The 25,800-nt window shown below is 39.1% G+C and overlaps 1 protein-coding gene across 1 annotated transcript; it reads left to right on the forward strand.

Moving 5' to 3' along the window:
- Positions 1 to 2,244: 2,244 nt before the first annotated feature.
- On the forward strand, positions 2,245 to 25,769 carry LIPM (lipase family member M). Its single transcript, XM_015456367.4, has 10 exons — positions 2,245 to 2,476; positions 7,356 to 7,621; positions 12,868 to 12,985; positions 17,697 to 17,895; positions 19,140 to 19,249; positions 19,698 to 19,834; positions 19,976 to 20,122; positions 21,434 to 21,505; positions 22,447 to 22,518; positions 24,890 to 25,769. The coding sequence occupies exons 1-10, from the start codon at positions 2,245 to 2,247 to the stop codon at positions 25,157 to 25,159; spliced, it is 1,623 nt and encodes a 540-aa protein (XP_015311853.3). The 3' UTR covers positions 25,160 to 25,769.
- The last annotated feature ends 31 nt before the right edge of the window (positions 25,770 to 25,800 follow it).

Here is a 25,800-nt window from a genome sequence, read left to right on the forward strand (position 1 = left end):
AACAGTAGAATCAGAAAAGACTAATACAGGTAAAATTAAATAACTGGTTAGGAAAAGAATAATTCAGACTTAATGTCAACCCATACTGAAAAATAAATCTCAAATGGTCTCAAATTTCAAATGAAAAAGGAAGTTAAATATTGAGAAAATATAAAGAATATATTTTACAGCCTTAGGGTAAAGACTTGCCTAAGAAAAACAGAAAAAGTGGAAGTTAAATTGAAAAGCCCCAAAGACTGAACTCTATTAACATTTTACCACTTCTCTATGATGAAATAATAACTAAAGAAAGGCAAAACATGTAAACTTTTAAAAACGGAAAAAGAAAAATATATTTGTTACATTTATAACAAACTGAAGATCAATATTCACAATAAAGAAAAAACCCAAGCAAATCATTAAAAGATTTAAAAAGAAACGGAAAACAGGTTAACAATTTGATAAAGCAATTCATAACTAAAAATTAAATAGCCGGCCGGGTGCGGTGGCTCAAGCCTGTAATCCCAGCACTTTGGGAGGCCGAGACGGGCGGATCACGAGGTCAGGAGATCGAGACCATCCTGGCTAACACGGTGAAACCCCGTCTCTACTAAAAAATACAAAAAACTAGCCGGGCGAGGTGGCGGGCGCCTGTAGTCCCAGCTACTCGGGAGGCTGAGGCAGGAGAATGGCGTGAACCCGGGAGGCGGAGCTTGCAGTGAGCTGAGATCCGGCCACTGCACTCCAGCCTGGGCGGCAGAGTGAGACTCCGTCTCAAAAAAAAAAAAAAAAAAATTAAATAGCCAAAATACACAAAAAATTTCAGTCTCATTATAACTCAGAAAAATACAAACTAAAACTACAATGAGATATTATTTTGATCCTATCATATTGGCCAAGTTAAAAATACTTGTGAAAATTAAAAAGAATTGATGAAAGAAAAAACAGCCATTTTCATGCCCTATTATGTTACATTGGTTCAATCTTTTAAGGGTTGATTTTGCAGTAGCTGTCAAAATGTAGACTGTGCATGACCTTTCACCTAGTGTTCTACCTCGATACATCTAGACCATAAAAAAAAGTTTCATACAAGGATTTTTTGCTACAATATCGCTTTTAATAGCTAAATATTACAAGCCATCTAAGGGCTATGATTGATACATCATCATATAGTGATACATTCATATAAGGTAGCTTTATGCAGTAGTTAAATAAGCCATATTTAAAATATTGAAAGGAAAAGGACTTTTGGATGACAATGTTTCAGAACTGTATATAAATATGTAAATATAGACATATTTTAATAATCTATTTATATAAAGTTATATATGTTTGTCTGTATATATAAAATGTGTATATCTATGCACACAAAAATCTCTTGAAGCATTCACATCAAACTGTTAATAGAAATTAATTTCAGGGAGAAAAGTATGCCCATATAATTGTATGTATTTTATAGTGTTTGAAGTCTTACCACAAACATGTATTTTATAATTTTTAATTATATAATTTTAAAATAAATAAATGAGGATATTGAATTAAATGATTTCTGAAATCTATGACTTCAGCCCTAACACACTGTGATTTAATTAATTCTGGCTTAGAAATAAATGGAAAATTTAGGTTGGGCACAGAGGCTCACACCTATAATCCCAACACTTTGGGAGGCTGAAGCAGGAGGATTGCTTGAGCTCAAGAGTTTGAGACCAGCCTGGGCAACATGGTAAAACCCTGTCTTTACATAAAATACAAAAATCAGCTGGGCATGGTGGCGTGTGCCTGTGGTCCCAGATACTTAAGTGGCTGAGGTGGGAGGATTGCTTGAGCCCAGTAGGTTGAGGCTGCAATGAGCCATGATGGTGCCATTGCACTCCAGATTGGATGACACAATGAAACTGTCTCTTAAGAAAAGAAAAGAAAAGAAAATTTAAGCTACCAAAGTTGTATTCATACCACAAATTCCTTTAAGAAGGAAAAGGGGAAAGGTATTATAATTCTTTAAGCCCCTGCTATATGCTTGTCCATGTGGTGTAGATTTTTGCACTGATCCTCACAGCACCTTATTTTTATGTTAGATTAACTGAGGCTCGGAGAGTGGTCTGACCAAGATCATTGGCTCAGAAAGGGAAGGAGCCAGGATTCACACTTGAATCAGTCTGTGGGAAATATTATTGCTGCTCTCTACAGCAGATGTTTTGTAGTTTCATGAGTTGATGGAGAAACTCTGGTTTACCTTATAAATTTCAAGGCAGACAGCAAGAGGCCATGGTGGAGGAGCAACTGTCCAGTAGCATAACCATCATAACCCTGCAGGAAGTAAAATTGCTGAGATGTGGTGGATGCTTATTCTGCACCAGGTCCTGCATTCATATCACACTTAACCCTCACAGCAACCTTAAGAGGGAGGTACCATGTTGTTACCATCTTGCAAATGAGGATGCAGGCTCAGCAAAGACAGAAAAGTTGCCCAAAGTCACATATATAGAAAGTGGTGGAGGTATCGGTCTGACTCCTCATCCTATGTTAATTACTGTATACATAGACTAGTGTAGAAATTATTTGCTACTAGCTGGACTTTAAAAAAAGAACCTTAAAACTGTAAGATGGTAAGTGTTTAAGCAATTCGTAGGCTAATGCTCAGAGTCAGAGATAAGGTTATTTGCTTACTTTGATACGGAATGGTTTGCAATATTTCAACACTGGAGTACAGTATATGAAGAACAATCACACGTCGATTGATGTAGCTAAGGTATCAATTAGAGTCTAACTGCACATGCAGGCATGTCTGACAGACTGGGAGGGCAAGTAATCCAAACACACTGAAGACCATTTGCCTGAAGACCTCAGGGTATCTCATGAGATAACTCATGTTAAGAGAAGGAATGGGACATAAGCTTGACTCAGTACAACAGTTTTAGTCATTATTATAGACTGGTTCTCACAAAAGCATTGACTGACTTTCAGATTGGTTCCATGGCACAGCCCCGCACTAGACTAAAGGGTGTAGTTTTCAAAACCTGAAAGAATAGTTTAATAAAACTCAGTAACTCAGTTCAACACTGGGGTAGAACAGCACTATCCTGCAAGCCCTCTAACCTGTAACTCAAACAGAAAACATTCTGCTGCCAGTTTCTTTACTAAAACACAGCAAGAGTCCAGCTTCCAACACGTTCCTCATCTCCATCTGAGACCACCTTAGCCTGGATTTCATTGTGCATATCATTATTAGCCTTTTGGTCAAAGCCATTCAACAAGTCTCTAGGAAGTTCCAAAATTTCCCACATTTTCCTGTCTTCTGAGCCCTCCAAACTGTTCCAACCTCTGCCTGTTATCTGGTTCCAAAGTTGCTTCCACATTTTCAGGTATCTTTTCAGCAGTGCCCCACTCTACTGGTGCCAGTTTACTCTATTAGTTCATTTTCACGCTGTGGATAAAAACATACCCAAGAATGGGCAATTTACAAAAGAAAGAAGTTTATTGAACTTACAGTTCCACGTGGCTTGGGAGGCCTGAAAGGCTGTCTCGAATGGCGGCAGCCAAGAAAAGAGAGCGTGCGCACGGAAACTTCTGTTTTTAAAACCATCAGATCGGCCGGGCACGGTGGCTCAAGCCTGTAGTCCCAGCACTTTGGGAGGCCAAGACGGGCGGATCACAAGGTCAGGAGATCCAGACCATCGTGGCTAACACGGTGAAACCCCGTCTCTACTAAAAAATACAAAAAACTAACCGGGCGAGGTGGCGGGCGCCTGTAGTCCCAGCTACTGGGGAGGCTGAGGCAGGAGAATGGCGGGAACCCGGGAGGCGGAGCTTGCAGTGAGCTGAGATCCGGCCACTGCACTCCAGCCTGGGCGACAGAGCGAGACTCCGTCTCAAAAAAAAAAAAAAAAAAAACCATCAGATCTCATGAGGCTTATTCACTATCATGAGAACTGCATGGGAAAGACCTGCTCCCATGATTCAATTACCTCCCACCAGATTCCTTCAATGACACCTGGGAATTGTGGGAGCTATAATGCAAGATAAGATTTGGGTGAGGACACAGCCAAACCATATCAAAGCCCAAGGGCTCTACAGAAGAAATGCAAGAGGACCATGCGTCCCTTGAAAAGTTATGAAATTTTGCATGGATATGCAAATGTACATATTTCTGAGGAGACAATCTTGTTTTTGTCAGCTTCTTAAAACATTATGTAACTTAAAAATGTTTAGAAACAATTGTTGGAATTTTGATCTTTATGTATTCTAAAGCCAAATAATGTGAGGAAAAATATATTTCAGTGCATACATATTACCAGGGATACTTACGAACTGTACTGTGGGCATAAATTGGGTCACATTAATAGTACATTCTGACTCTTGAATCCTCACTTGAACCAGGATTTGTAGAAGCTCTAAACTATTCTTTTTACTATTTCATTAATTTTTGAGAGGAATAATTTCTCATGTGCAAATGGAATTAATCCTTGATAGTTTGACCTCATATCTAAAAAAGGAAGGAAAATGTTATTGTTTTACACCTCATGGTTCAAATGAAATGTAAAAGGGACTTACTAAGTCAATTTGAGGTGAGCTTTACTGGGTACCTTGTATAAAGGGTGGAAGTTTCTGAGGCTGATCTTGACATGTATTCTTTTCTCCCACCTCTTTCCCTCAGGTTAGGGTGTTGTTTTTGTTTTTAAAGTTTCAGGCTTTTATTTTTCTTAATCTTGTGTTATTGTTTTTGTTTTGTACCATTTTATTTGTTTGGTTGGTTTTTTAGCTGTTTCGGTTTTTACAGTTTTTACACACAGTATACGAATGTGTAGGGCCACAGGTTGACTTTCATTCACTTTTTTATTAGAAAGCTTTTTCTTAATGCTTATTCTATTTGACCTGTTGCTTTTCTGTATTTTGATATTTAATTTATAGATAGTGTACATTAAGGGAGATCCATTTTCTTCATTTTAAGAAGTCCAGATACTTCAGATCCTACTTCTTTATGTATTCAGATGACAAAAAACCCATTTCCTAAGGTCACAGAGTTCCTGGAGAGAAGCCTCTAAAGAGAAATCTCTCAAGATCAGCACCTTGAAATGGGAGGACACACTGGCACACCCGGACTCCCATCTCTCTCTCTCTCTCTCTCTTTTTTTTTCCTTGAGACAGAGTTTCGCTCTTGTTGCCAGGCTGGAGTGCAGTGGCGCAATCTTGGCTCACCGCAACCTCCGCCTTCTGGTTTCAAGCGATTCTCCTACCTCAGCCTCCTGAGTAGCTGGAATTTTAGGCCCCCTCCACCACACACAGCTAATTTTTGTATTTTTAGTAGAGACGGGGTTTCACCACGGTGGCCAGGCTGGTCTCAAACTCCTGACCTCATGATCTGCTGCCTCGGCCTCCCAAAGTCCTGGGATTACAGGTGTGAGCCACCACGCCCGGCCCCCTCCCATCTCTTTTATAATGTTTCTGATGCTTTCCATGGGCTAGGAATTGCTAAGGTGGTAAGGGTGTTGTAAAATTCTGCAGTGTGGAAGAACTGCACTTATTTAATATTTGCTCAAAATGTCGCTCTTTGAGCTGACTTGGGATGTGACTTTGCCTTCTTCCAAAATGACAGTTATGACCTTATAAAGTTACCCAGAAATTTGAGACCCAAACTTAATTCTATTTTCTCTGCAATATATTCAGTACCCAAGGAGGCTGGCCGCAGCTGCAGAAAGCTAAAAAATAAAAAGGAATGGGTGGGGTTTGGGTCGGGGATTGAACCAATCAGTTTATTGCCATAAACTCTCTCCTAAAAAGTCTCTACACTATTCACAAGCATATTAATCTAACGTGGGAGTTGATCTTACCTGAACATATTACAGCAAAGTTGAGTAGATGGTATCTGCCAAACTCATAATGACGTCATTGGGAATTACTCTGAATTTTAAATCCAGAAGATAACTTTTTAAAAAGACAATTCACAGAGATTGATGTACTTGCGTCCTGATAGTAGGTTAGGCTTCATCTTTGATGGAGAAGAGGACATCGAAGTGTTATATATTTTCCCAAGTAGTCATGACACTAAACAGCAAATTAAAATATCTGAATCTCAGTTCTGGCCTTGCCACAATCTAGCTAGGCAAAGCAAGTCATTTAACGTGTCTTCATATTTCTGAAAATGAAAGCTGAATGATATCTTTTTTTCTGGCTATATAACATTTACGAATCCTAAAATGTCAGTGATGGGAGCTCGCATTCTTTTCTGAAATCTCATCTTGCCTACCTTGAGGGAGAACTCATGGGGTGCTGAAGACACAGGGCTCTGCAGAGTGTTGGATAAGTGTTTTCTCTGCTCTTCTAATTAGGTCAAATGGCTCCTCTAGCAGGCATCAGACTGTGTTAGTGACGTTCACGCTGGTCCAGATAAGGACGCAGGCTTACCTCTTCACACCCATGCAACCAGCCAAGGGTGGAGGAGGCTGAGTCATGTGGGAGGATATGTTCTCACAGACTCATCTTTCCGGTTTCAGCATCTGGCTCCTTCACCCACCACATTCCAAAGTCTGCATATTGGTGTGGCTGCTGTTAGCTCAGCCCTGAAGAATTGATGTAATGGAGAAGTATTTCACTTTAAGTAATTTTTTTTTAACTTTTAACACATTCTTTACTTAAAATGACAAATAAATCAACCCTCCTGGCCTACTCAATCATTAGTAGGCTAAGGAATTGCTCACATTTGCCTCACAGTCAGTTGAACTGGGATATTTAGTTCATGAAAATAACTAGGCTGCAACCCATTATTTTAAACAATGCTGACAATGTATTTACTAGACAATCCATCTAATCAATATCCCAGCAATTAACTAGTGATTACAACTTAAATTAAAAATTTTGTGTATATCTATTTAATTGAACTAGACAGAAATGGGCTAAACATGGAAGATTCGTTTTCTTATAATCAATGTTCTCACCCATCCCTAAAAATGGAAAATGTCTATAAAATTTTAGATATTTTAAATAAAAGTACTTATCACAACACTTGTCTTAACCAAATAACAGTGATCGTTGAAGACCCAGAATATGACTATAGAAACTTTCAGTGCTTTCTGTAGACTCCATCTTTTGCTATCTATCAAAGAAAGATAAAAACTAGGAGTAGAAGGAAAGAGGTTCCCTATAGTCCTTATTATCTAGTGATAAAGTACACGGGTTTTAATGGACTGTACCAAGTGCACAAAACTCCAAGTCACATCAAAGAAAGTTCTACACACCTGGAAGTTGAAGGATCAGGGATTACAAGTTGTATGAGGGAAGAATGGGAGGAGCCAGATAGTATTGGGACATCCTAGGCAATGTTTCCAGCCCACTTTGTGTTCTCCCTTCCCTATCAACTAAGCTTGCTTAATTTGCTTCAGAATTAGAAGAAGGAATTGCAGGAGAAAAATATGTGAAAAAGTTTTTAAACCTACAGATTCTTCTTACTTTAGAAATAGTTGTTACATTGGCAGGAAAAAATAAATGCAGATGTTGGACCATATTGGAAACCTTGTCAAGAGAGTGGATTGTCTCACACAGAATGGAGATGTGGCTTCTGATTCTGGTGGCGTATATGTTCCAGAGAAATGTGAATTCGGTACATATGCCAACTAAAGCTGTGGACCCAGAAGCATTCATGAATATTGTAAGTTGGGATTTTTGGGAAATGAGATACTTGACATGGTAACGTTTGTATCTGTATATCATTTACATTATGTATTATATTTATACATGGTGGTGATTCATACTAGAAGAGCACAGTGATGAAGTAGCAAATTGTACTGGCAAGAATGCTAAACTGGATATCAGTAGACCTGGGGTCTCCTCAAACAAATTTAGTAAACTTGGGCAAATGACTTAATCCCTTTGGGCTTCAAACACAATTTAACTTTTCCTTGAACACCTTGGTTCATTCTGTGAGTGGAGAAATAATTAAGGCCTTTTAAGTTAACCCCAGTCCCTTGATTATTTCCATTTTGTCTGTACTTTTTATTCTTTTTTCCATATTGTAAAGGCTCAGCCTTTGCTTCTTGCTATCAGGGCACCCACTTCTAGTAGCATCTTATACCATTCTAATCTACTCTTTTTATCCTGTTTCTGGACTGGTACTTTGCTGAATAGCAATAAAAGGACCCCCAGTTAGTGCTACAGAGAACCTCCTACAAGTAAAATGCAAAAATGACAATACATCTCTTTAGGTTTCCCAGGATTTTTTTTTTTTTTTTTAGCTTTTCAAATTCTAAGCTGGGTTTCAGTAATGGTCACCCTATGGTAACACTTATCCCATAGCAGGGATTGTGACACAAGGTGCAGAGAGATTGTTCTATTTCAATTTCACTACCTTGTGCAGTAGATAGGATCATTCACATATTTCAAATCCAGATACTGAGATTAAAGAGGTTAAACAAGTTGAACAAGGCCACACCAATGTAATAGCATAGCTACTATTTAAATTCAGGACTGCCTAAACACAAAGTTTATAATTATAAATACTATGCAATAAATCCTCCCAGGTAAGAAAGAGGAGAGGCTACCTCCAGATGAGTAAGATGATCTTGTGCAATGTCCATCTTCCACAGATTTATCTAACAAACTTTCAGGAAATGGAACTTTAACATATACTTATACTGATTTAAGACCCTTTCTACAGAAGCTTCCTTACATGGGTTCAAAAACTGATAGGCCATAGAAATATTCTGTATCTGCATGGTGCTGAATATCAGGTTTCTTTTGACCATTCCAATGATTAGGTGGTTTGTCTAGGTAGTTAGCACATTGGTGTCAGTCCTCAGGAGTCATCCTTCTGGCCCTGAGACTGTCCCACTTGAATTCCTCTGGTTTGGAGGTGAGGGGAATTTTTGTAGTGGCAGACAGAAATGGTCTTCCTGGGCTCCACCCACTGGGTGTAACCAGCACCTACACGCTATTGGGGCTTCAGGAGTCTGTAGACTAAAGCCCACTGAATTAGGTTCTGCCATTAAGCTACTATGCCTGGAAAAAAAACAAAGTAAAATAGAAAATTCACATGATTGGTGTAAATTCAACAAAACAGAACAAAAGTAGTTGCGAGTTTGAACTGGTTCTGAGGTGGGAGACAGGCAGGACTTACTTTCTGGTCCCAACAGGACACAGCGAATAAACAAGCACAAACTAGCAGGTGGTGAAAAAAACCAGCGAGAACCAGCAGGTGGCCTGGAAGGCATCCTCTAGTTGCCCTGGCTGCTCATTAGCATGAGACACTCCCACCAGCACCATGACAGTTTACAAATGTTACTACCCCTTTCCATGGCAACGGCCTAGAAGTTACTGCCCCTTTTCTAGACTTTCTGAATAACCTGCCCTTTAATTTGCATGAAATTTAAAGTAGTTATAAGTGGACATACCTACAGCTGCCAATAGCCCATGCACTACTGACTCTGGGAGCACTGCCTATGAGTTAGCCCTGCTTTTCAAGGAGCAGTACCATTCAGTAAAAGATTACTGTCTAATATTACCAGCTCGCCCTTGAATTCTTTCCTGGGCAAAGCCAAGAGCCTTCCCAGGGTAAGTCCCAAGTTTGGAGCTCACCTGTCCCGCATAGATTTAACTCTGTATACTCATGTAATATGGATTATGGTTTGTCTTATACTTCGATAAATAACTGGCTTTATACATGTATTTTTTAAGCAAGTGTTTACTGAGCACCTACTAGGCCCATGATATTGTGCTATGCACTAAGGTTAGAGAGATTTAAGAATATTAAAAGCCCTGACTTTATGGAGCTTATAGTCCAGCAGGAAGGACAGATCCTCAATTAATCATTATAAGAGCAATGAGATAAAAGAATAAAACATAAAATAAGGGGAACTAATGCAGAAAGCTTAGGAAAGCTTTGCTGAAGAAAGGTTTCAAAGCCTGAAATCTGAAAGAGAAATAGCAGTTACTTGAGAGGGTGGTAGCACCAAGATCAGCACATAGGACAGCTAGAGCAGCAAAGAACATGCCAGATTCAAGGAGCTGAAAGCAACCTATATCTGGATGGTCTTTTAAACATTGACTTTTTTATACTATTACAAAAGCAATATATGCTCATTATAGAAAATTTTAGAAATACAAAAGAAGGCAATAGTCACCAATGTACTCTGCACCCAGAACGGCTTTGTCATGCCTTTATCTTCATTCTAAGTCTGTGAGGTTTTGTTTTCTTAAAAAGAAATGTCACGTACAATTTACTATTTTCCAACATTTTTTTCTACTTAACAGTGTATATCATGAAGAATTTCCCAATGTTTTAAATATCCTTCCACAACATCATTTCGCCTTGCTGCATTATGTTCCATTTTTTTTGAATAAATATTTGCCCCAGGTTGGATTCTCTGGGGGACAGACTCTGAGGCAGAATTCATACAAAAATGTTTTTTAAGGAGGATCATCATCATCACCTGTAGAAAGGAAGTAGAGAATCAGGAGTAAGGAAAGAAAGAAATCAAATTGTGATACGGACTTCAAAACAGCCTCACTCAACTCCATTAGGAGCTCTGGAGCTAAAACTGCTCTTCAGAGATGTCCTACGTTGGGCTGAGATGACCAGGCCTTTAGACCACAAACAGGTCAGTCCCTGGATGTGGCAGGAAGGGATGTGAATTTGGAGGAAGTGGCTTTCTACAGCTGAGGCCATTCCTACAGAAGATGACAGCCAAGTGTTATCGGCTGACCGCACTTCTAGTGCATGGGACCAGTCATTTATTATCCTGCATAAACTTTCCTGCCAAGAATAGCATGTGGGCCATCTTGCCACCTATAGACAACATTTGCAGCATTTGTAGTTCCTTTTCTTCTCAGATGTCCGTGTCCCAATCCCTACCTCCTTGGCTCTTTTGAGCAACTTCTATTCAACCTCAAGGCCCAGTCAAATTCTTCCTCCACAAGACCTTGCCTGTCCAGCCCTGCTCATTTTGCTCCTCCTGCTCAGAATTCCTTTGCTCCCTCCTCCACTCTCATCCTTCACTCCTCATCTGATACATTACACATATCCTCTCAATAACGACTTGTCAGATTTCCTCCATTCTCATGTTTTCATATTATATTTATCTTATCTCCCCAAATAGTTGACAACAGTGGTTCCTGAAGGATAGTTGTCAGATCAGCAGCACCTGCTTTGCCTGGGAACTTGTATGTCAATTTTTTGGGTTCAGCCCAGATCTGCTGTATCAGACTGTGAGTGGGGTCCCACAATTTGTGTTTTAACAAACCCTCTAAGTAATTCTGATTCATGCTAAAATTTGAGATACTTCTACAATTTTTTTTTTTCTTTGAAATGGAGTCTCACTCTGTCGCCAGTCTGGAGTGCAGTGGTGTGATCTCAGCTCACTGCAACCTCCGCCTCCCAGGTTCAAGCAATTCCCCTTCCTCAGCCTCTTGAGTAGCTAGGATTACAGGCATGCACCACCATGCTGGGTTGTTTTTTTTTTTTTTTTTTTTTTTTTTTTTTTTAGTAGAAATGGTGTTTCACCATGTTGGTCAGGATGATCTCAATCTCCTGACTTCGTGATGTGCCCACCTCAACTTCCCAAAGTGCTGGGATTACAGGTGTGAGCCACCGCGCCTGGCCTATAAAATGTTAAGGTTAAGTAGACAATAATGTCTCACATACATGCATACATATACACTGCATTCCATAATGCTTGGTTAATTGAGTTTTAATTATAGTGGTAGTTAACGCTTATTGAGTTCCTACTATGTCCTGGGGATTACAGTTAGTGTTATGTGTGCATTATCTTTTTGCCTTTATTACAACAGTCCCATGGACTATGAACCATTAGAATTCCTAATTTACAGATGAGTGAACTGAAGCATAGGAACAGTTTACTAAATTTCTCAAGATTATACAGCTAGTTCATATATTAGTGTTAGAACCAGGGTTAAAACTCAGACAGTGGGACCTGGGAGCTTTCTCCTAATGACTATGCTTTTTTTGGCCCTATATTCTACCTGGGCATGTGATGCCTGGCCTTCTTCTCTCTTGCTCTTTTTTAAAGCAGCCCCTAATGCAAATGGTTCTTTCCTTCTCTGCGTTATAACAATGGGCAAGAATAGTGAGGATGCTTAGAAGATATTTGCAGCTGCAAATTTTCCAGAGTGTCTACATGTAACTACTGTGTAGAATAAGGATTCTTAACCAGGGGTTCGTATGTAGGCAACAAGATATCTGAAACTCCTGAAATTGAATGTAAAACCATGTTTTTGTATCCATTGTATATCCATTTTTATAGTTCTCCTCAAATTCACAGAGGGAACTTTAACCTGAAAATGTTAGGAATCAATGCTCTTGAGTCTGTGATTTTAGAACTGGAAAGAACCTTAGGAAATGCATGACCCAGGAATGTTCATAAGTTGTCCTGAAACAGGTATCCCACTCGCTGCTTTAGAACCACCTGATCTGTAACCTGAAGTGGGCTCAAGACTCGGCATGTTGCAATGCCCAGATGATTCTGATGAACAAGGTTTTGGAATCAGGGTTCTGGTCCAGTGGTTCTCAAACATTAGGGTACATCACAATTCCCTAAAGAGCTTGAGACACAAACTGCTGGGCCCAATCCTCTGAGTTCCTGATTCAGTAGGTTTGGTTGGAACCTGATAATTTGCATATCTGACAGATTAGTTCAAGTGATGCTGATGCCTTTGTCCCAGGGCCCATACTTGGAGAACCATAATTCTAGTCCAGTTTCCATATTAAGACAAAGAAAGTAAGGACTAGAGAGGGTTGGCAGATTTTTCTAAGGTAACATGATTAGCTTGGGAAAAGCAAGGACTTTGTGTTTTACAGCATCAAGGAATCTACTCTTACTTTTGGATCATTGAGAACATAGCCACAGAGAACTGAACTCAAAAGAAATTGTGCTTTTTCCATAGAGCGAAATCATCCAACATCAAGGCTATCCCTGTGAGGAATATGAAGTCACAACTGAAGATGGGTATATCCTTTCTGTTAACCGGATTCCTCGAGGCCTAGCGCAACCTAAGAAGACAGGTATGAGTCACACCATGTCACTGCAACACAGCAGTCTTCTCTGCAGTCACGACTTCCTTGTGATTTGAATGTAGAAGAGAGCCTGGGTTTTTAGTGCAAACTGACGTCCATTGTTCAGGTCAAAGGATGGTGTCAGTTTCCCCATAGTCTCCATCACCACCACCATATCCCTCCTCACTGCCACTAATTATCTCAATTAAACATAGTGTTTGCTTTTCAAAACACACTTTCAAGAAAAGTTCATTTCTTGACTTATTTTAGCACTTAATTCATTCCCCAAAACCCCTCCTATGTAGACATTCTAGAATATTTACTGACATTTCCTTGAACAGACCATACCAACCTCTGCTTATGAAGAATTCAAGCTTTATTATGGCACCTGGTGCCTGCTCCTATACTCTGTATTCCTCATCTAAAGAGCACTTAAAATATTTAAGATGTTGCCTAGCTTTTTACTAAAGGTTTTGAAAAACAAAAGTTCTATACGTACATTTTATTTTATTATTTTATTTTGAGGTAGAGTTTCGCTCTTGTTGCCTAGGCTGGAGTGCAGTGGTGCGATCTCGGCTCACCGCAACCTCTGCCTCCCGGGTTCAAGCAATTCTCCTGCTTCAGCCTCCCCAGTAGCTGCAATTACAGGCATGCGCCACCACGCCCGATTAATTTTTGCATTTTTAGTAGAGACAGGGTTTCTCCATGTTGGTCAGGCTGCTCCCGAAATCCCGACCTCAGGTGGTCTGCCTGCCTCAGCCTCTCAAAGTGCTGGGATTACAGGCGTGAGCTACTGCACCTGGCCTATATGTACATTTTAAATGTTTGATACATGTTTCCGTAGTTCATACAATTCCACCCTTTTGTATGTGGGATTTTCAGCTATTGTTATCTTTTTAAACATTTGTCTTCATTACTAAAACATGAATATTTTTGATTCTATTTGGCTGGATTCTTTTTAATACTAGCAGTAGGTTTATAGTAGCAACTATATTGTCTTTGATGTGTACAGATAATATCATGTCTTGTGTTATTTTGATATGCCAGATACACTGATAAGTGCTTTATTTGTATTAGTCTCATTTAATTTTCACAATTACCCTAAGAAACTGCTACTCATATATGTTAAGTAACTTACCCAAAAAGCCTGTGCTAGTGCTTGCTAGTGAGGTGTAAAACCTGCACTCAAATCAAATCTGTCTCTCTGCCATTATAGCCCATGTTCTTAACTAGGACCAGAAAATGTTGGACAAATGCTATTCGGCTTTGGTGTAAAGAAACTTTGGGGTTCTGTTTTACTCTAATTTGTACTTGTGTAGCTTTTTGAAAACCACCTTTTTTTTTTTTTTCTTACTAGTTGCACAGCTGTGCCTTATACATGTCTAGCATGCACCTTAAGCATCTTTGAACTTAAATTTCTCCCTCTGGACCACTGTTTCATCAGATGTCTATGCAGTTTGCCTTGGCCCTTCTTTCGGCTGACTTTATCAGAGTTCTTCCCTGGCCACCCTATTCAAAATTGCAGCTCTTTGCTACCTATTGAGTTCTAGCCCCTTATCCTGCTTACCTTTCCATATCGCACTTACCATCACCTGATATAATAGATATTTTCATGTTTGTCTATCATCTGTCTTCCCCCAATCAAAGCATAAACTCAATGAGAGCAGAGACATCATTTGCTTTGCTCAAGGCTAGAACCAGTAACTAAATGAGTGCTGAGCACATTCTGGTGCTAATAAATATTTGTGGGATGAATTATAGATTTTGTATAAATAAATGAAGAGCCTGGGGACACAGCCCCATGAATCCCAGGGGAGTGGGCAAAGCACAGTTCTTCCAAGCAATCAAGTGACTTAGCAATTATTAGGCATGGGGGTCATCTGCAGCCTCTATTCATGGATGGAATTTGTTTTCTTACATCCTGTTGATTCAGACTGTTCACACATTGCCCAGGTGTTTGAGGTTCAAGGAATCCAGCTCCTTGGTCGAGCTGGTGCAGAATACTTCTCACTAGTGGCCAGTGTTGTTGGCAGGTGCCTCTTCAGAGGCAATCTCCCATATCGAAAAAAAAAAAGGTTTTTTTCACCAACTTTTCAAAAAGAGAGCCAATGAAATTCATACTGAAAACAACTGAAAAATGTTTACTGAAAAGCTTATAGCTTGTGGAAGCGGCTTTTTATCTTTATCAAAGGATCTTAGTTGGCTTCAATATTGAGAAAGAAAATAGGCTGGGCCATCCTCAGAAATGACAGCTGTGTAGCCCTTACATACTCACCTGCTGGCTGTAATTTAAATAGAAGACCTAGGGGATGTTTGAAATGATATAAATGAGCCAGTCCTCTTGTTAGGGGAATCACAAGAACAAACTGTATGGCTAAGTAGAACCAAGGAGACCATAACCATGGGAAATGCCCTAAAGACTCAAGGGGAGCGTTGATCACCTTGGTTTGAGTGTCCTGTGTTAACACAGCTGAGGTCATCTCCCTGAGAGCTAAGAGGATGAACTAAACGAGCAGACATCGAGGAAAACCTAAAATAACACCGAGTTCCTTTCTCCTGGCCCTTCACTAACAGTCCACAGTGACCTTAACATTCTCTCCCTTGAGAGATAAAATGAGGCAGATAGAATTCATGAAGACTGTCAAGATGCTGGATGAGTTTGGTGTAGAAGGGCTTTTGTCCTACAGGGAGACTGCAAGTGTATTTGGTACCCCTTTACAGCAATAATAACAAGAGCTACCCATCTGATCTGAGGTTGGGCAGCATGCTGAGTGTTTAATGCACAGTACCTCATTTACCCCTCCCCTGCCAAAATCCTGTGAGGTGGGCAATTGTCCTCATTTTGCTTATGAGGATGCTGAAGCTCAGAAAGTCACTTGCTTTAGAGAATTATAACAATAATAATGAAAGCAATAAAGCTGTTTTTACTACAGGTGTCTTCTAAGCCATATTGTGGTGTGGATATTGCACTCATGATTTGATTTAATTCTCACAAGTCCTGTTGAGGGCATGATGTATTTTTTCCTCCTAATAGGGCAGCACTTTATTAATCTTTCAGTCAAATGTGCTAATGACAAAATTACATATATGCCTTAATTTATTGAACACGTTAGAATTCTTAAAACCCTTCATCCTTCTCTATTCTCTACTGATATTCTTGTAATTCTTTATTTTGATGTAATTTCCAATTTATGGAAAAGTTCTGGGAATAGTACAAGGGACTTCCATATACCGTTTGCCCTGATTTACCAAGTGTTTACAGTTTTACCTCATTTATTTCATCATTATCTCTCCCCCATCTCTTACGTGTATCTTAATGCTTTTTCCAAAACCTTTGATGGTAAATTTGAGACATACATCATGCCTATTTGCCCCTAAGTAACTTCAGCGAGTATTTTCTAAGAACAAGAGTATTCTCTTCTATAACTGCAATACATTTATGAAAGTTAGAAAACAAACATTGATTGACATTAGTATTTAATTCATAGTCTATAGTCAAATTTTGTCAATTGTCCCAAAGTCCTTTATAGCTGTTTTCCCTCCTTCGGTTTATAATCTAATCCGGGATCATTTACTACATTTGGCCATCAAGTCTGTCTCCTTCATAAACAATTCCTAAGGTTTTGTCTTTTTGATTTTTGCATTTTTGAAGAGTTTTGGACAGGGATTTAATTTGCTTTATCTGATGTTTCTTCATACTGTGATTCAAGTTATACGTTTTTGGCAGGAATAACACAAACGTGAAGTCATATCTTTCTTGGTTCATCATATTATGAAGCAAATAATGTTGGCTTGTTCCAATACTGATAATAACTAATGACTTTGTTAAGGTGGTATCTGCCAGGTTTTTCTAAAGTTAGTATTTTTCCTTTTGTAACTAACAAGTTATGGGAAGATATTTTCAGGATACGTAATATTCTGTCTTTAAACTTTTACTCACTAATTTTAACATTCACTGATAATTTCAATCTTTCTGAATTTGTTAGTTGGTATTATACTGTAAATCAATGTTTTGTATTTACTAAATGGCATTCTGTAAATAAGAGCTATTCCTTCCAATTATTTATTTGTTCATTTATTTATTGGTCTCTACATGGACTCGAGCATTCTTATTCAATGGGATATAATTCTTTATTATTTATTTTGATGCTCAATATTTTTGTATTTGAACAGTGGGAGCTCCTTCAAGCTGGCTTGTGGGTCCTTTTGACAAGGTCTCTTAATTACTAAACCATATATATATATATATATATATATATATATATATATATATATATATATATATAGTGTGTGTGTATATGGTGTGTATATATGTTATATATATGGTGTGTGTATATATATGGTATATATATAACTTAATAATCATACTATACCATCTACTGGGGCACTTTCAATATTTCTGAAGAGCCCAGACAAGTCTGATAATAATTATACAAAACTAACAACAGAAGTTAAACTTTATAGATTCTTTTTCTGCCAGGCAACATGCCATCCGTTCCTTGTGCTCTATTTTATTAAAGCATAACACAAATCTTATTTTACTGATGAAGAAATCAAGACACACAACAAAGGTTAAGTAATTGACCAAGATAACTAAGCTAGCAAGCAGCTGAATCAAGATCTGAACACAGGTTTGTTTGATCTGAAAGCTCTTATTCATTACTGGATAACAAGAAAGGGAGAGAACATTTTACACAGTTGAAATTGTCTCTTTTTGCAGGTTCCAGGCCTGTGGTGTTACTGCAGCATGGCCTAGTTGGAGGCGCTAGCAACTGGATTTCCAACCTGCCCAATAATAGCCTGGGCTTCATTCTGGCAGATGCTGGTTTTGACGTGTGGATGGGGAACAGCAGGGGAAATGCCTGGTCTCGAAAACACAAGACCCTCTCCATAGACCAAGATGAGTTTTGGGCTTTCAGGTACATGAAAATCTTGAGAATGGAGGTAGACAAGTCTGCCTTTCAAAAAAATGGGTAAAAAATTATGGCTTCTAGTATTTGGTTGATTTATTTTGGTTGAGTCATCATTATCCTAACATGATATCCCCCAGTTTTCTTGATTAACTAGTGATTCCTTGATTGAAGTAGTGAGGAATGCTGAGTTCCCCATGTAGAAGGTTGGGTCTAGCTAATAGGGTGAGAATGGTGGTTGGTGTCAGGTGACTGAGATTGGAATGAGAGAAGTGTAGATCCATTTCCTTGTAGGGAGGTAATAGTATAATAGTACTCCAGAAGGAGAAGAGACCAGGCAGCATTAACAAAAAGAAGGGAAATTATTAAGCCTAGTGTGTTAGTCCATTTTCACACTGCTGTAAAGAACTGCCCAAGACTGGGTAATTTATAAAGTAAAGAGTTTTAATTTACTTACAGTTTAGTGTAGTTGGGGAGGCCTCAGGAAACTTACGATCATGGCAGAAGGTGAAGGGGAAGCAAGGCACCCTTTTCACAAGGCTGCAGCAAGAAGTGCTGAGCAAAAGGGGGAAGACCCCTTTATAGAACCATCAGATCTTATGAGAACTCACTCACTATCACGAGAACAGCATAGGGGAAACCACGCCCATGATTCAGCTACCTCCACCTGGTCTCTCCCTTGACACGTGGTGATTACGGGGATTATGGGGATTACAATTCAAGATGAGATTTGAGTGGGAACACAAAGCCTAACCATATTACCTAGGGACCATCGATTTGACTTACACATCTCTCATGCTCATACAAAAGATGTTTAATGCTTTTATTTAAATTACCTATTGATGTTCAACTCACTTTTTATACCTATCAGAGAAGGGCCACTTCAGCATCTTTACAACTATTCCTGTAAATGAATCTGCATAGCCCCGTGCTGTTCTGCTTAATAGTAGAACAGGACACTTCCACTAGGAGTTGGGTTATGTGCTCAGTAAATATTAGCTGAAGAAGATTATTGCTATGTGACAACATCTTGAGAAAACAGCAGTTCACTGACAGCCTGTAACTCCAGAGACACCCATGCACCATAGGTTTGAAAGAAATCCATTCTGAGTGTTGTGAAGGACACAGTAACAAGCATTCAGGGTTGATAACTCAAGGGCTTATTTGTAAACCCGGTGGCGGGGGGGTGTGGGGGTGCTTTTGTTTGTTTCTGATTATAACTTTTCATATAACTTTGTCTTTTCCCCTTGTAGTTATGATGAGATGGCTAGGTTTGACCTTCCTGCAGTGATAAACTTTATTTTGCAGAAAACGGGCCAGGAAAAGATCTATTATGTTGGCTATTCACAGGGCACCACCATGGGTAGGTTCAAAGTAAAGCAGGTTTGTATACTCAGAAGATATGTGAGCATACGATGCGAGCTATCCCTGAAATCAGTCACCTTGTGCTTCCTTCAGACCTGGTCTTGTCATCTTCAGATTCATGTAGTTCCCAGCAATGTGTCTAGCATATACACACATGTGCTAGATATAGCATATCTCTGTGCTATATGTGTCTAGATATAGCATATCTCTCAATATAAACATTTTCTCAAAGCCAACATCATTATATTCAATTATTTATTTAACTCATTGAGCACCTACTACTTGAAAGCAAATATGCTGGTGTCATAAGGACCTTATAATTTTATAGGAGAGGTAAGATACAACCAAATACATAATTATTGAAATATCTTGTTAAAAGCAAAATAAACATTTTTTGAGTTCTAAAAATATTCAGTATTCATGTTGATATATTTCTTCTTTTGTAGGCTTTATTGCATTTTCCACCATGCCAGAGCTGGCTCAAAAAATCAAAATGTATTTTGCTTTAGCGCCCATAGCCACCGTTAAGCATGCAAAAAGCCCTGGGACCAAATTTTTGTTGCTGCCAGATATGATGATCAAGGTATGTGACTCCTCAGAAAATTTCCTGTGTACGTAGGAAAATCTTCTAGCCCAATTTCCTAAAACAGAAACTTTTTAAATTACCGTCACATCTTTTCTGGCTGTCATGTAATGACTACTATGTCACTTCATATTTTTACAGGGATTGTTTGGCAAAAAAGAATTTCTGTATCAGACCAGATTTCTCAGACAGCTTGTTATTTACCTTTGTGGCCAGGTGATTCTTGATCAGATTTGTAGTAACGTCATGTTACTTCTGGGTGGATTCAACACCAACAATATGAATATGGTAAGTGGGAGCCTAGTAAATTCCCAGAATCCCAGCATAAAGCTGGGAGTCATATGGCTCACCCCTGGAGGGAGAGCTAATGCCAGTGAAGACTCATAGTAATGCTATATTCCCAGTAACTCAGTTCTCTCCAAACTGTAAGGAAATAAGAGAAATGCTTCAGTATGGACTGAAACAAGTTAACATAAGGGCATTGCTAGATATTAAATCACAGATTATAGATGGAAGAGGTCTGAAAGCAGCTTAACTACAGTGAATTAAATTAAAAGGCGCAATTAGCACATGTTAGACAACAGAGAGAACTGTCATGCATCATCCATCTCTACCCTCCACTGGGGTCCTGTAGGTTTGTAGTTTAAGTTCTTTGATGGAACATCAGGGACCTTCATTTTGGCTTAGGCTACCAGTTGGTATGACTCGGTGGGTTCCCTAGGAAGCATACTCTGAGATGGAGATTAATGTGAACAATGATTTGGGTTCTGCTCTAGGGATAATACCTAGAGAAGGAAAGGAAACAGGATTAGATAGATGAAAAAGTCAAGTAGTGACGCAGTCTCAATAGAAGCCTTCGTTGATCCTGCAGGGATTTGTGAAGTTAGGATGACCCTTCAGAACCATCTCAAGTTAGGAAGAGAGGGCTGCGTCTTTATACACCATGTCAATCAGTCATTTAATGTTGCCACAACAGTAACAGGGGAGCACTGGGCAGTGTATCTCCCTACAATTGGAGCAATCCTCAAAGCAGGCTGAGAGTGGAGGGCTGTTTGCCAGCAGCACTGCCAGCAGCTGGGGCAACATTTCTTTAATTCTGGAGATTTTTTCTTCTTTTTTAAGATAAATAATTTGATTTATAGTAACCATTTGATAAGCATATATTACGTACCAGGCTAATTTGTAACCTATACCAAACCTATGAGTGTTGTTAACATCCCCACTTTGCAGATTAGTATACTAAGATTTAGTGGATTAAATGACTCAGCCAAATTCACCTAAAAATTAAACTGCAGAGCTAGGATTTGAATGTAGGCCCCATACCAGAGCCCTCATCCTAAATATCACTAGTAAATTTTTTTTAAGTAGAGGCCAGATCTCTGATAAGAAACTATTCTCAGATGAAAAATACCACTGTCTGGCAATACATTTAGTGACATTTTATTTATGTGCATGTACATATTTTTGTTTCATAGATAATTGCTGATAATTTAATAATGTTCCCATTTCTTAGTCTGACACCCAGGGGATTTGGTCTTGACAGGGTATACATCTTGTGAGTTTTTCTATGTCCCCCAAAATACTCATGCTTTGTTACAGAGCCGAGCAAATGTATATGTTGCCCACACTCTTGCTGGAACATCCGTGCAAAATATTCTACATTGGAGCCAGGTAAGAATGTTGAATTTGCAGTCTTTGCTAAATGTCCTTTCATATTTTGTGTAGAATAGTCAAAGGACACCCTTTAGATAGCCCAGGGATTACTTCACACTTATTCTAAGATGAAATGCAATATCGTCGATGCTATTTTGATGGAGAATTTGATCTAGATCACTGAAACTTTTCAAGAAATGGGAAGAAAGGACAGAAGTAGCCTAAGGACTTCTTTAGATCTTAAAAGTATGAATTTAGATGATCCAAGTGAGACTTCTCTCTATCTCTAGACACCTCAAAGATGTGGCTCGGGAGAATTATGTTTCTACATCTTCTCTTCAGCTCCTCCAACAATACAGTCAAGTAGAAACAACAATGCTAATGTGGGGTCTGTCAAAAGAGAGATTCACAGGAATCCTTCACACTGCAAACTTACCTGCAATGACAGAAAACACACACCTCTGTGTGTCTATGTGGTGTCTGTGACAGACAGAGGGACGGGGGAAGGAGAGAGTTCTCTCTGTTGAAGGGTGGAGGATGGGGGAGAGAGAGATAGAGAGAGAGAGAGAGAGCAATTGTACCTTCAAAACCAGAGAAGAATTCTAAGTTGGATTAAATTTTGGTTGCTGTCTACATTGCACAATTCCAGGGCACGATGCCCCATTGTAGCCCACCGAGTGGTGGAGGATACCCACTCACATTAACTACAATGAGTATGCATTCCTGGAGTTGATAATGCAATGATTAAGAATTTATGTAGTCCCTCTTTCTTCTCAAAAGGCCTCATTCTTGTCTTACCATTTTCCTGAGACGCTTATCCCAATGTTGAACAGAAGAGCAGCTCAGCCTTTGCTCTCTGCTTCCCTCACAAATCCACACTGGGTAGCACATTTCCACCACCCCACCACGCTTATCCACTGAAACATTGGAATACCTTGCAAATTTTTGTTTCCTTTTAGGCCGTGAATTCTGGTGAACTCCGGGCATTTGACTGGGGGAGTGAGACCAAAAATCTGGAAAAATGCAATCGGGTAAGAGAATCAAATACCATCTGCTGAAAATATATACATTGGAAATGTATGATGGAGAAGTTATAATGACAGTTTATTCTAGATATGGGAATAAAATATGAAAATTTAAGCAGAAAATAATAGTTCATGTTTGACTCCATGTAAAAATGGTTAAGGTCACAGCTTAGCCAAGAAAACTCTCTGCTTTTACAATGGAGTAGGAGGCCTTTTTAGCTGAGGCTGTCTCCCTGAACAAGGTACTGGGCTTCTCAGGAGCAAGATGAAGTAGATTTAGTCAAGAGAAGAGTGTAGTCTATGGTAGATACTAGAAGGATTATTTTAGAATAAAACAAACGGGATGGTGGCAGTAAGTTTGTTTCATAGCACAGTAAAAGGAACATTAAATGGCAAGTCAGGATTGCTGTATAAGTTATGCTTCTGCACTATAAACTTCTGTAATAGGAGCTAGGCTGCTTTAATTTTTCAGGCTTCGATTTCTTTACCTTTAAAATAAAAATTTTGGGCTTAGAAAATCCATAAGCTTTCTCCCTGGTTATAATTTCAATGAATCTGTAATTTGCAAGTTAAATTTTTTTCAATGTTATTACATTACCCAAGAAAATATGTAGCTAATGCTATGAACTCAAATTTGATTTCAAAGTGTGGAGATTCAGAATTGCGTAGGTATGCCCTTTAGAATGTAAAATCTTCTGAAGATTTTTGGTAATCATGTGTGTGAATGTAAATAAGTATTTACCAGAGAAACAAAGCTGGAAGGGGCAGATTAGACACAGTTTAGTCTTTCTTTGAGAGCCTCACATCATAATTAACATCCTCTGCCATACATCGATCTAGATGTAAAATGCTAGGAAACTGGACAAACTGTACAGTGCCCCTGGATAGTGAGCTCTCAGTCTCTGGTATCATCTAGCTTCTCTTGAAGTCCTTCTTCACTGTGTCCCATAATATGTCTTTAGGGAAAGTATTCCTGTTCAAATACTTTTTTTTTTTTTTTTTACATTTATTTATTTATTTATTTATTTTTGAGACAGAGTCTTGCTCTGTCACTCAAGCTGGAGAGCAGTGGTGCAACCTCGGCTCACTGAAACCTCCACCTTCCAACTTTGAGCCATTCTTTTGCCTCAGCCTCCCAAGTAGCTGGGACTACAGGCGCATGCCATCACGCCCAGCTAATTTTCTTTTTTTTTTTTACTTTTAGTAGGGATGGGGTTTCACAATGTTGATCAGGCTAGTCTCGAACTTCTGACCTCAAGTGATCCACCCACCTCGGCCTCCCAAAGTGCTGGGATTACAGACATGAGCCACTGTGCCTGGCCCTAAGATGGTTTTCATTTATCAACATTTAATGGACTGAGTTCTAGAGAAATTGATTTGTGCACAATAGGCACCAGAAAATGGGAGTGGAAGGGAAGAGAAAAAGAAACACACAAAAAAGTATCATAGAATCACAGAAACTCAGAGCGAGACATGACATTTAGTTCAACCTTTTCACTTGTAAGATGACAAAAAATATTACTAGCCCCATAGAAGTTTTCAACCTTCCTTATCCAAATTAGGCCATAGCTCTAAATTCTTAGGGAGCCACAAAGAGAAACCAGAGCATCTAGGATTGGAGCTAAGACTCCATGGTGGATTTCCTTAGTAAGAAATGGGCCTTACCACTTTTGAGGAAAGTTCTGGATGCTGATTAATCTCAAGGGCTCAGCCGGCTGAGCTAATTCTACTAACACTGCATGAATACAGAAAGTACCTAGGAATTAGGAATACTAATAGGTATATTTGGTGGGGAAGGGTGAGGAATAAGGGTTGGAGCAGGTATTTAACTTTTACTTCCCTTTAGCTCAAATTACCTGTGTGCCATAGGCCATGGTTCTGGCAAATGCAGTCAAGCTGGGCCTGCCCCAAAGGCTGCCTGGGATCACATAAAGACTGTGAAGATGCAGAGCCCTTCCCAGCAGGTTCCTTGCTTTTCTCTGTGGAATATAATTCTTGTCTCATGAAATGTTTGTGAAATTATCTTTTAAAAGAACAGGAGAATTATTTTTAAATACAATTTATTTACAAAATATTTAATAGGAAGAAAAAAGAAGTACAAGACATTACGTGTTTTTTGTGTTTTCTCATTTGATCTACAAGTTATTACAGATATTATCCCCAGTCACAGAGGAAGAAACCGAGGTTCAATAATGTTAAGTAATCTTACCTTTAAGTAAGGACGGCAACAGAAATTCTTAACAGAGTTGTGTGGCTCTGACACCCGTGTACCCTTCACCACACCAGATGGCATGTTTATTATGTCTATTTGAAACATAAGTTATGAGTCTGAAAGTCCAAATGTTACCTACAGTTAAGAACTATTCCTTTTCTCTAGCCAACTCCTGTAAGGTACAGAGTCAGAGATATGACAGTCCCTACAGCAATGTGGACGGGAGGTCAGGACTGGCTTTCAAATCCAGAAGACGTGAAAATGCTGCTCTCCGAGGTGACCAACCTCATCTACCATAAGAATATTCCTGAATGGGCTCACGTGGATTTCATCTGGGGTTTGGATGCTCCTCACCGTATGTACAATGAAATCATCCATCTGATGCAGCAGGAGGAGACCAACCTTTCCCAGGGACGGTGTGAGGCCGTGTTGTGAAGCATCCGACACTGACAAGCTTAGGACAGCCTCATGAGGGATGGGGCTAGGACCCATGAAGGCAGAATTACAGAGGACAGAGACCTAGTATACATTTTTCAGATTCCCTGCACTTGGCACTAAATCTGACACTTAACGTTTACATTTTTTTTCAGTAAATTAAAGTCCTTATTGGGTAAATAGAGGTTTCACATGCTATATGTATTCTACCATCTTGAAGGGTAGTTTTAACTAACAGTCAGAAAGTATCTAGACATTCTCTATATCATTCAGGTAAATCTTTTTAAAACACTTTTTTTTTCTATAAGCCATATTTTTGGAGCACTAAAGTAAAATGACAAATTGGGACAGATATTGAGGTCTGGAGTCTCTTGATTATTGTTGACTTTGACAAAATAAGCTAGACATTTTCACCTTGTTGCCATAGAGACATAACACTACCTCAGGAAGCTGAGCTGCTTTAACAACAACAACAACAAAATCAGTGTTACAATATGGATGAAATATATGTTAAGCATTCTCAGAATAAGGCCAAGTTTTATAGTTGGATCTCTGGGAAGAAAATTTTATAGGATGTTTATGAGTTCTCCAATAAATGCACTCTGCATTACATAAAGCATGTATGTGCATTTCAGTGTCTA

Source organism: Macaca fascicularis, chromosome 9 (assembly GCF_037993035.2).
Source record: "Macaca fascicularis isolate 582-1 chromosome 9, T2T-MFA8v1.1".
Lineage (NCBI taxonomy): Eukaryota > Metazoa > Chordata > Mammalia > Primates > Cercopithecidae > Macaca > Macaca fascicularis.

Bases quoted from the DNA above. Each gene is read 5' to 3' on its own strand.
- LIPM (XM_015456367.4), top strand. From the start codon at position 2,245: ATGGTGGAGGAGCAACTGTCCAGTAGCATAACCATCATAACCCTGCAG. The intron at 2,477-7,355 runs GTATCGGTCTGA...AATTTGCTTCAG, and splicing joins ATATATAGAAAGTGGTGGAG to AATTAGAAGAAGGAATTGCA. The intron at 19,835-19,975 runs GTATGTGACTCC...ATATTTTTACAG, and splicing joins TGCCAGATATGATGATCAAG to GGATTGTTTGGCAAAAAAGA.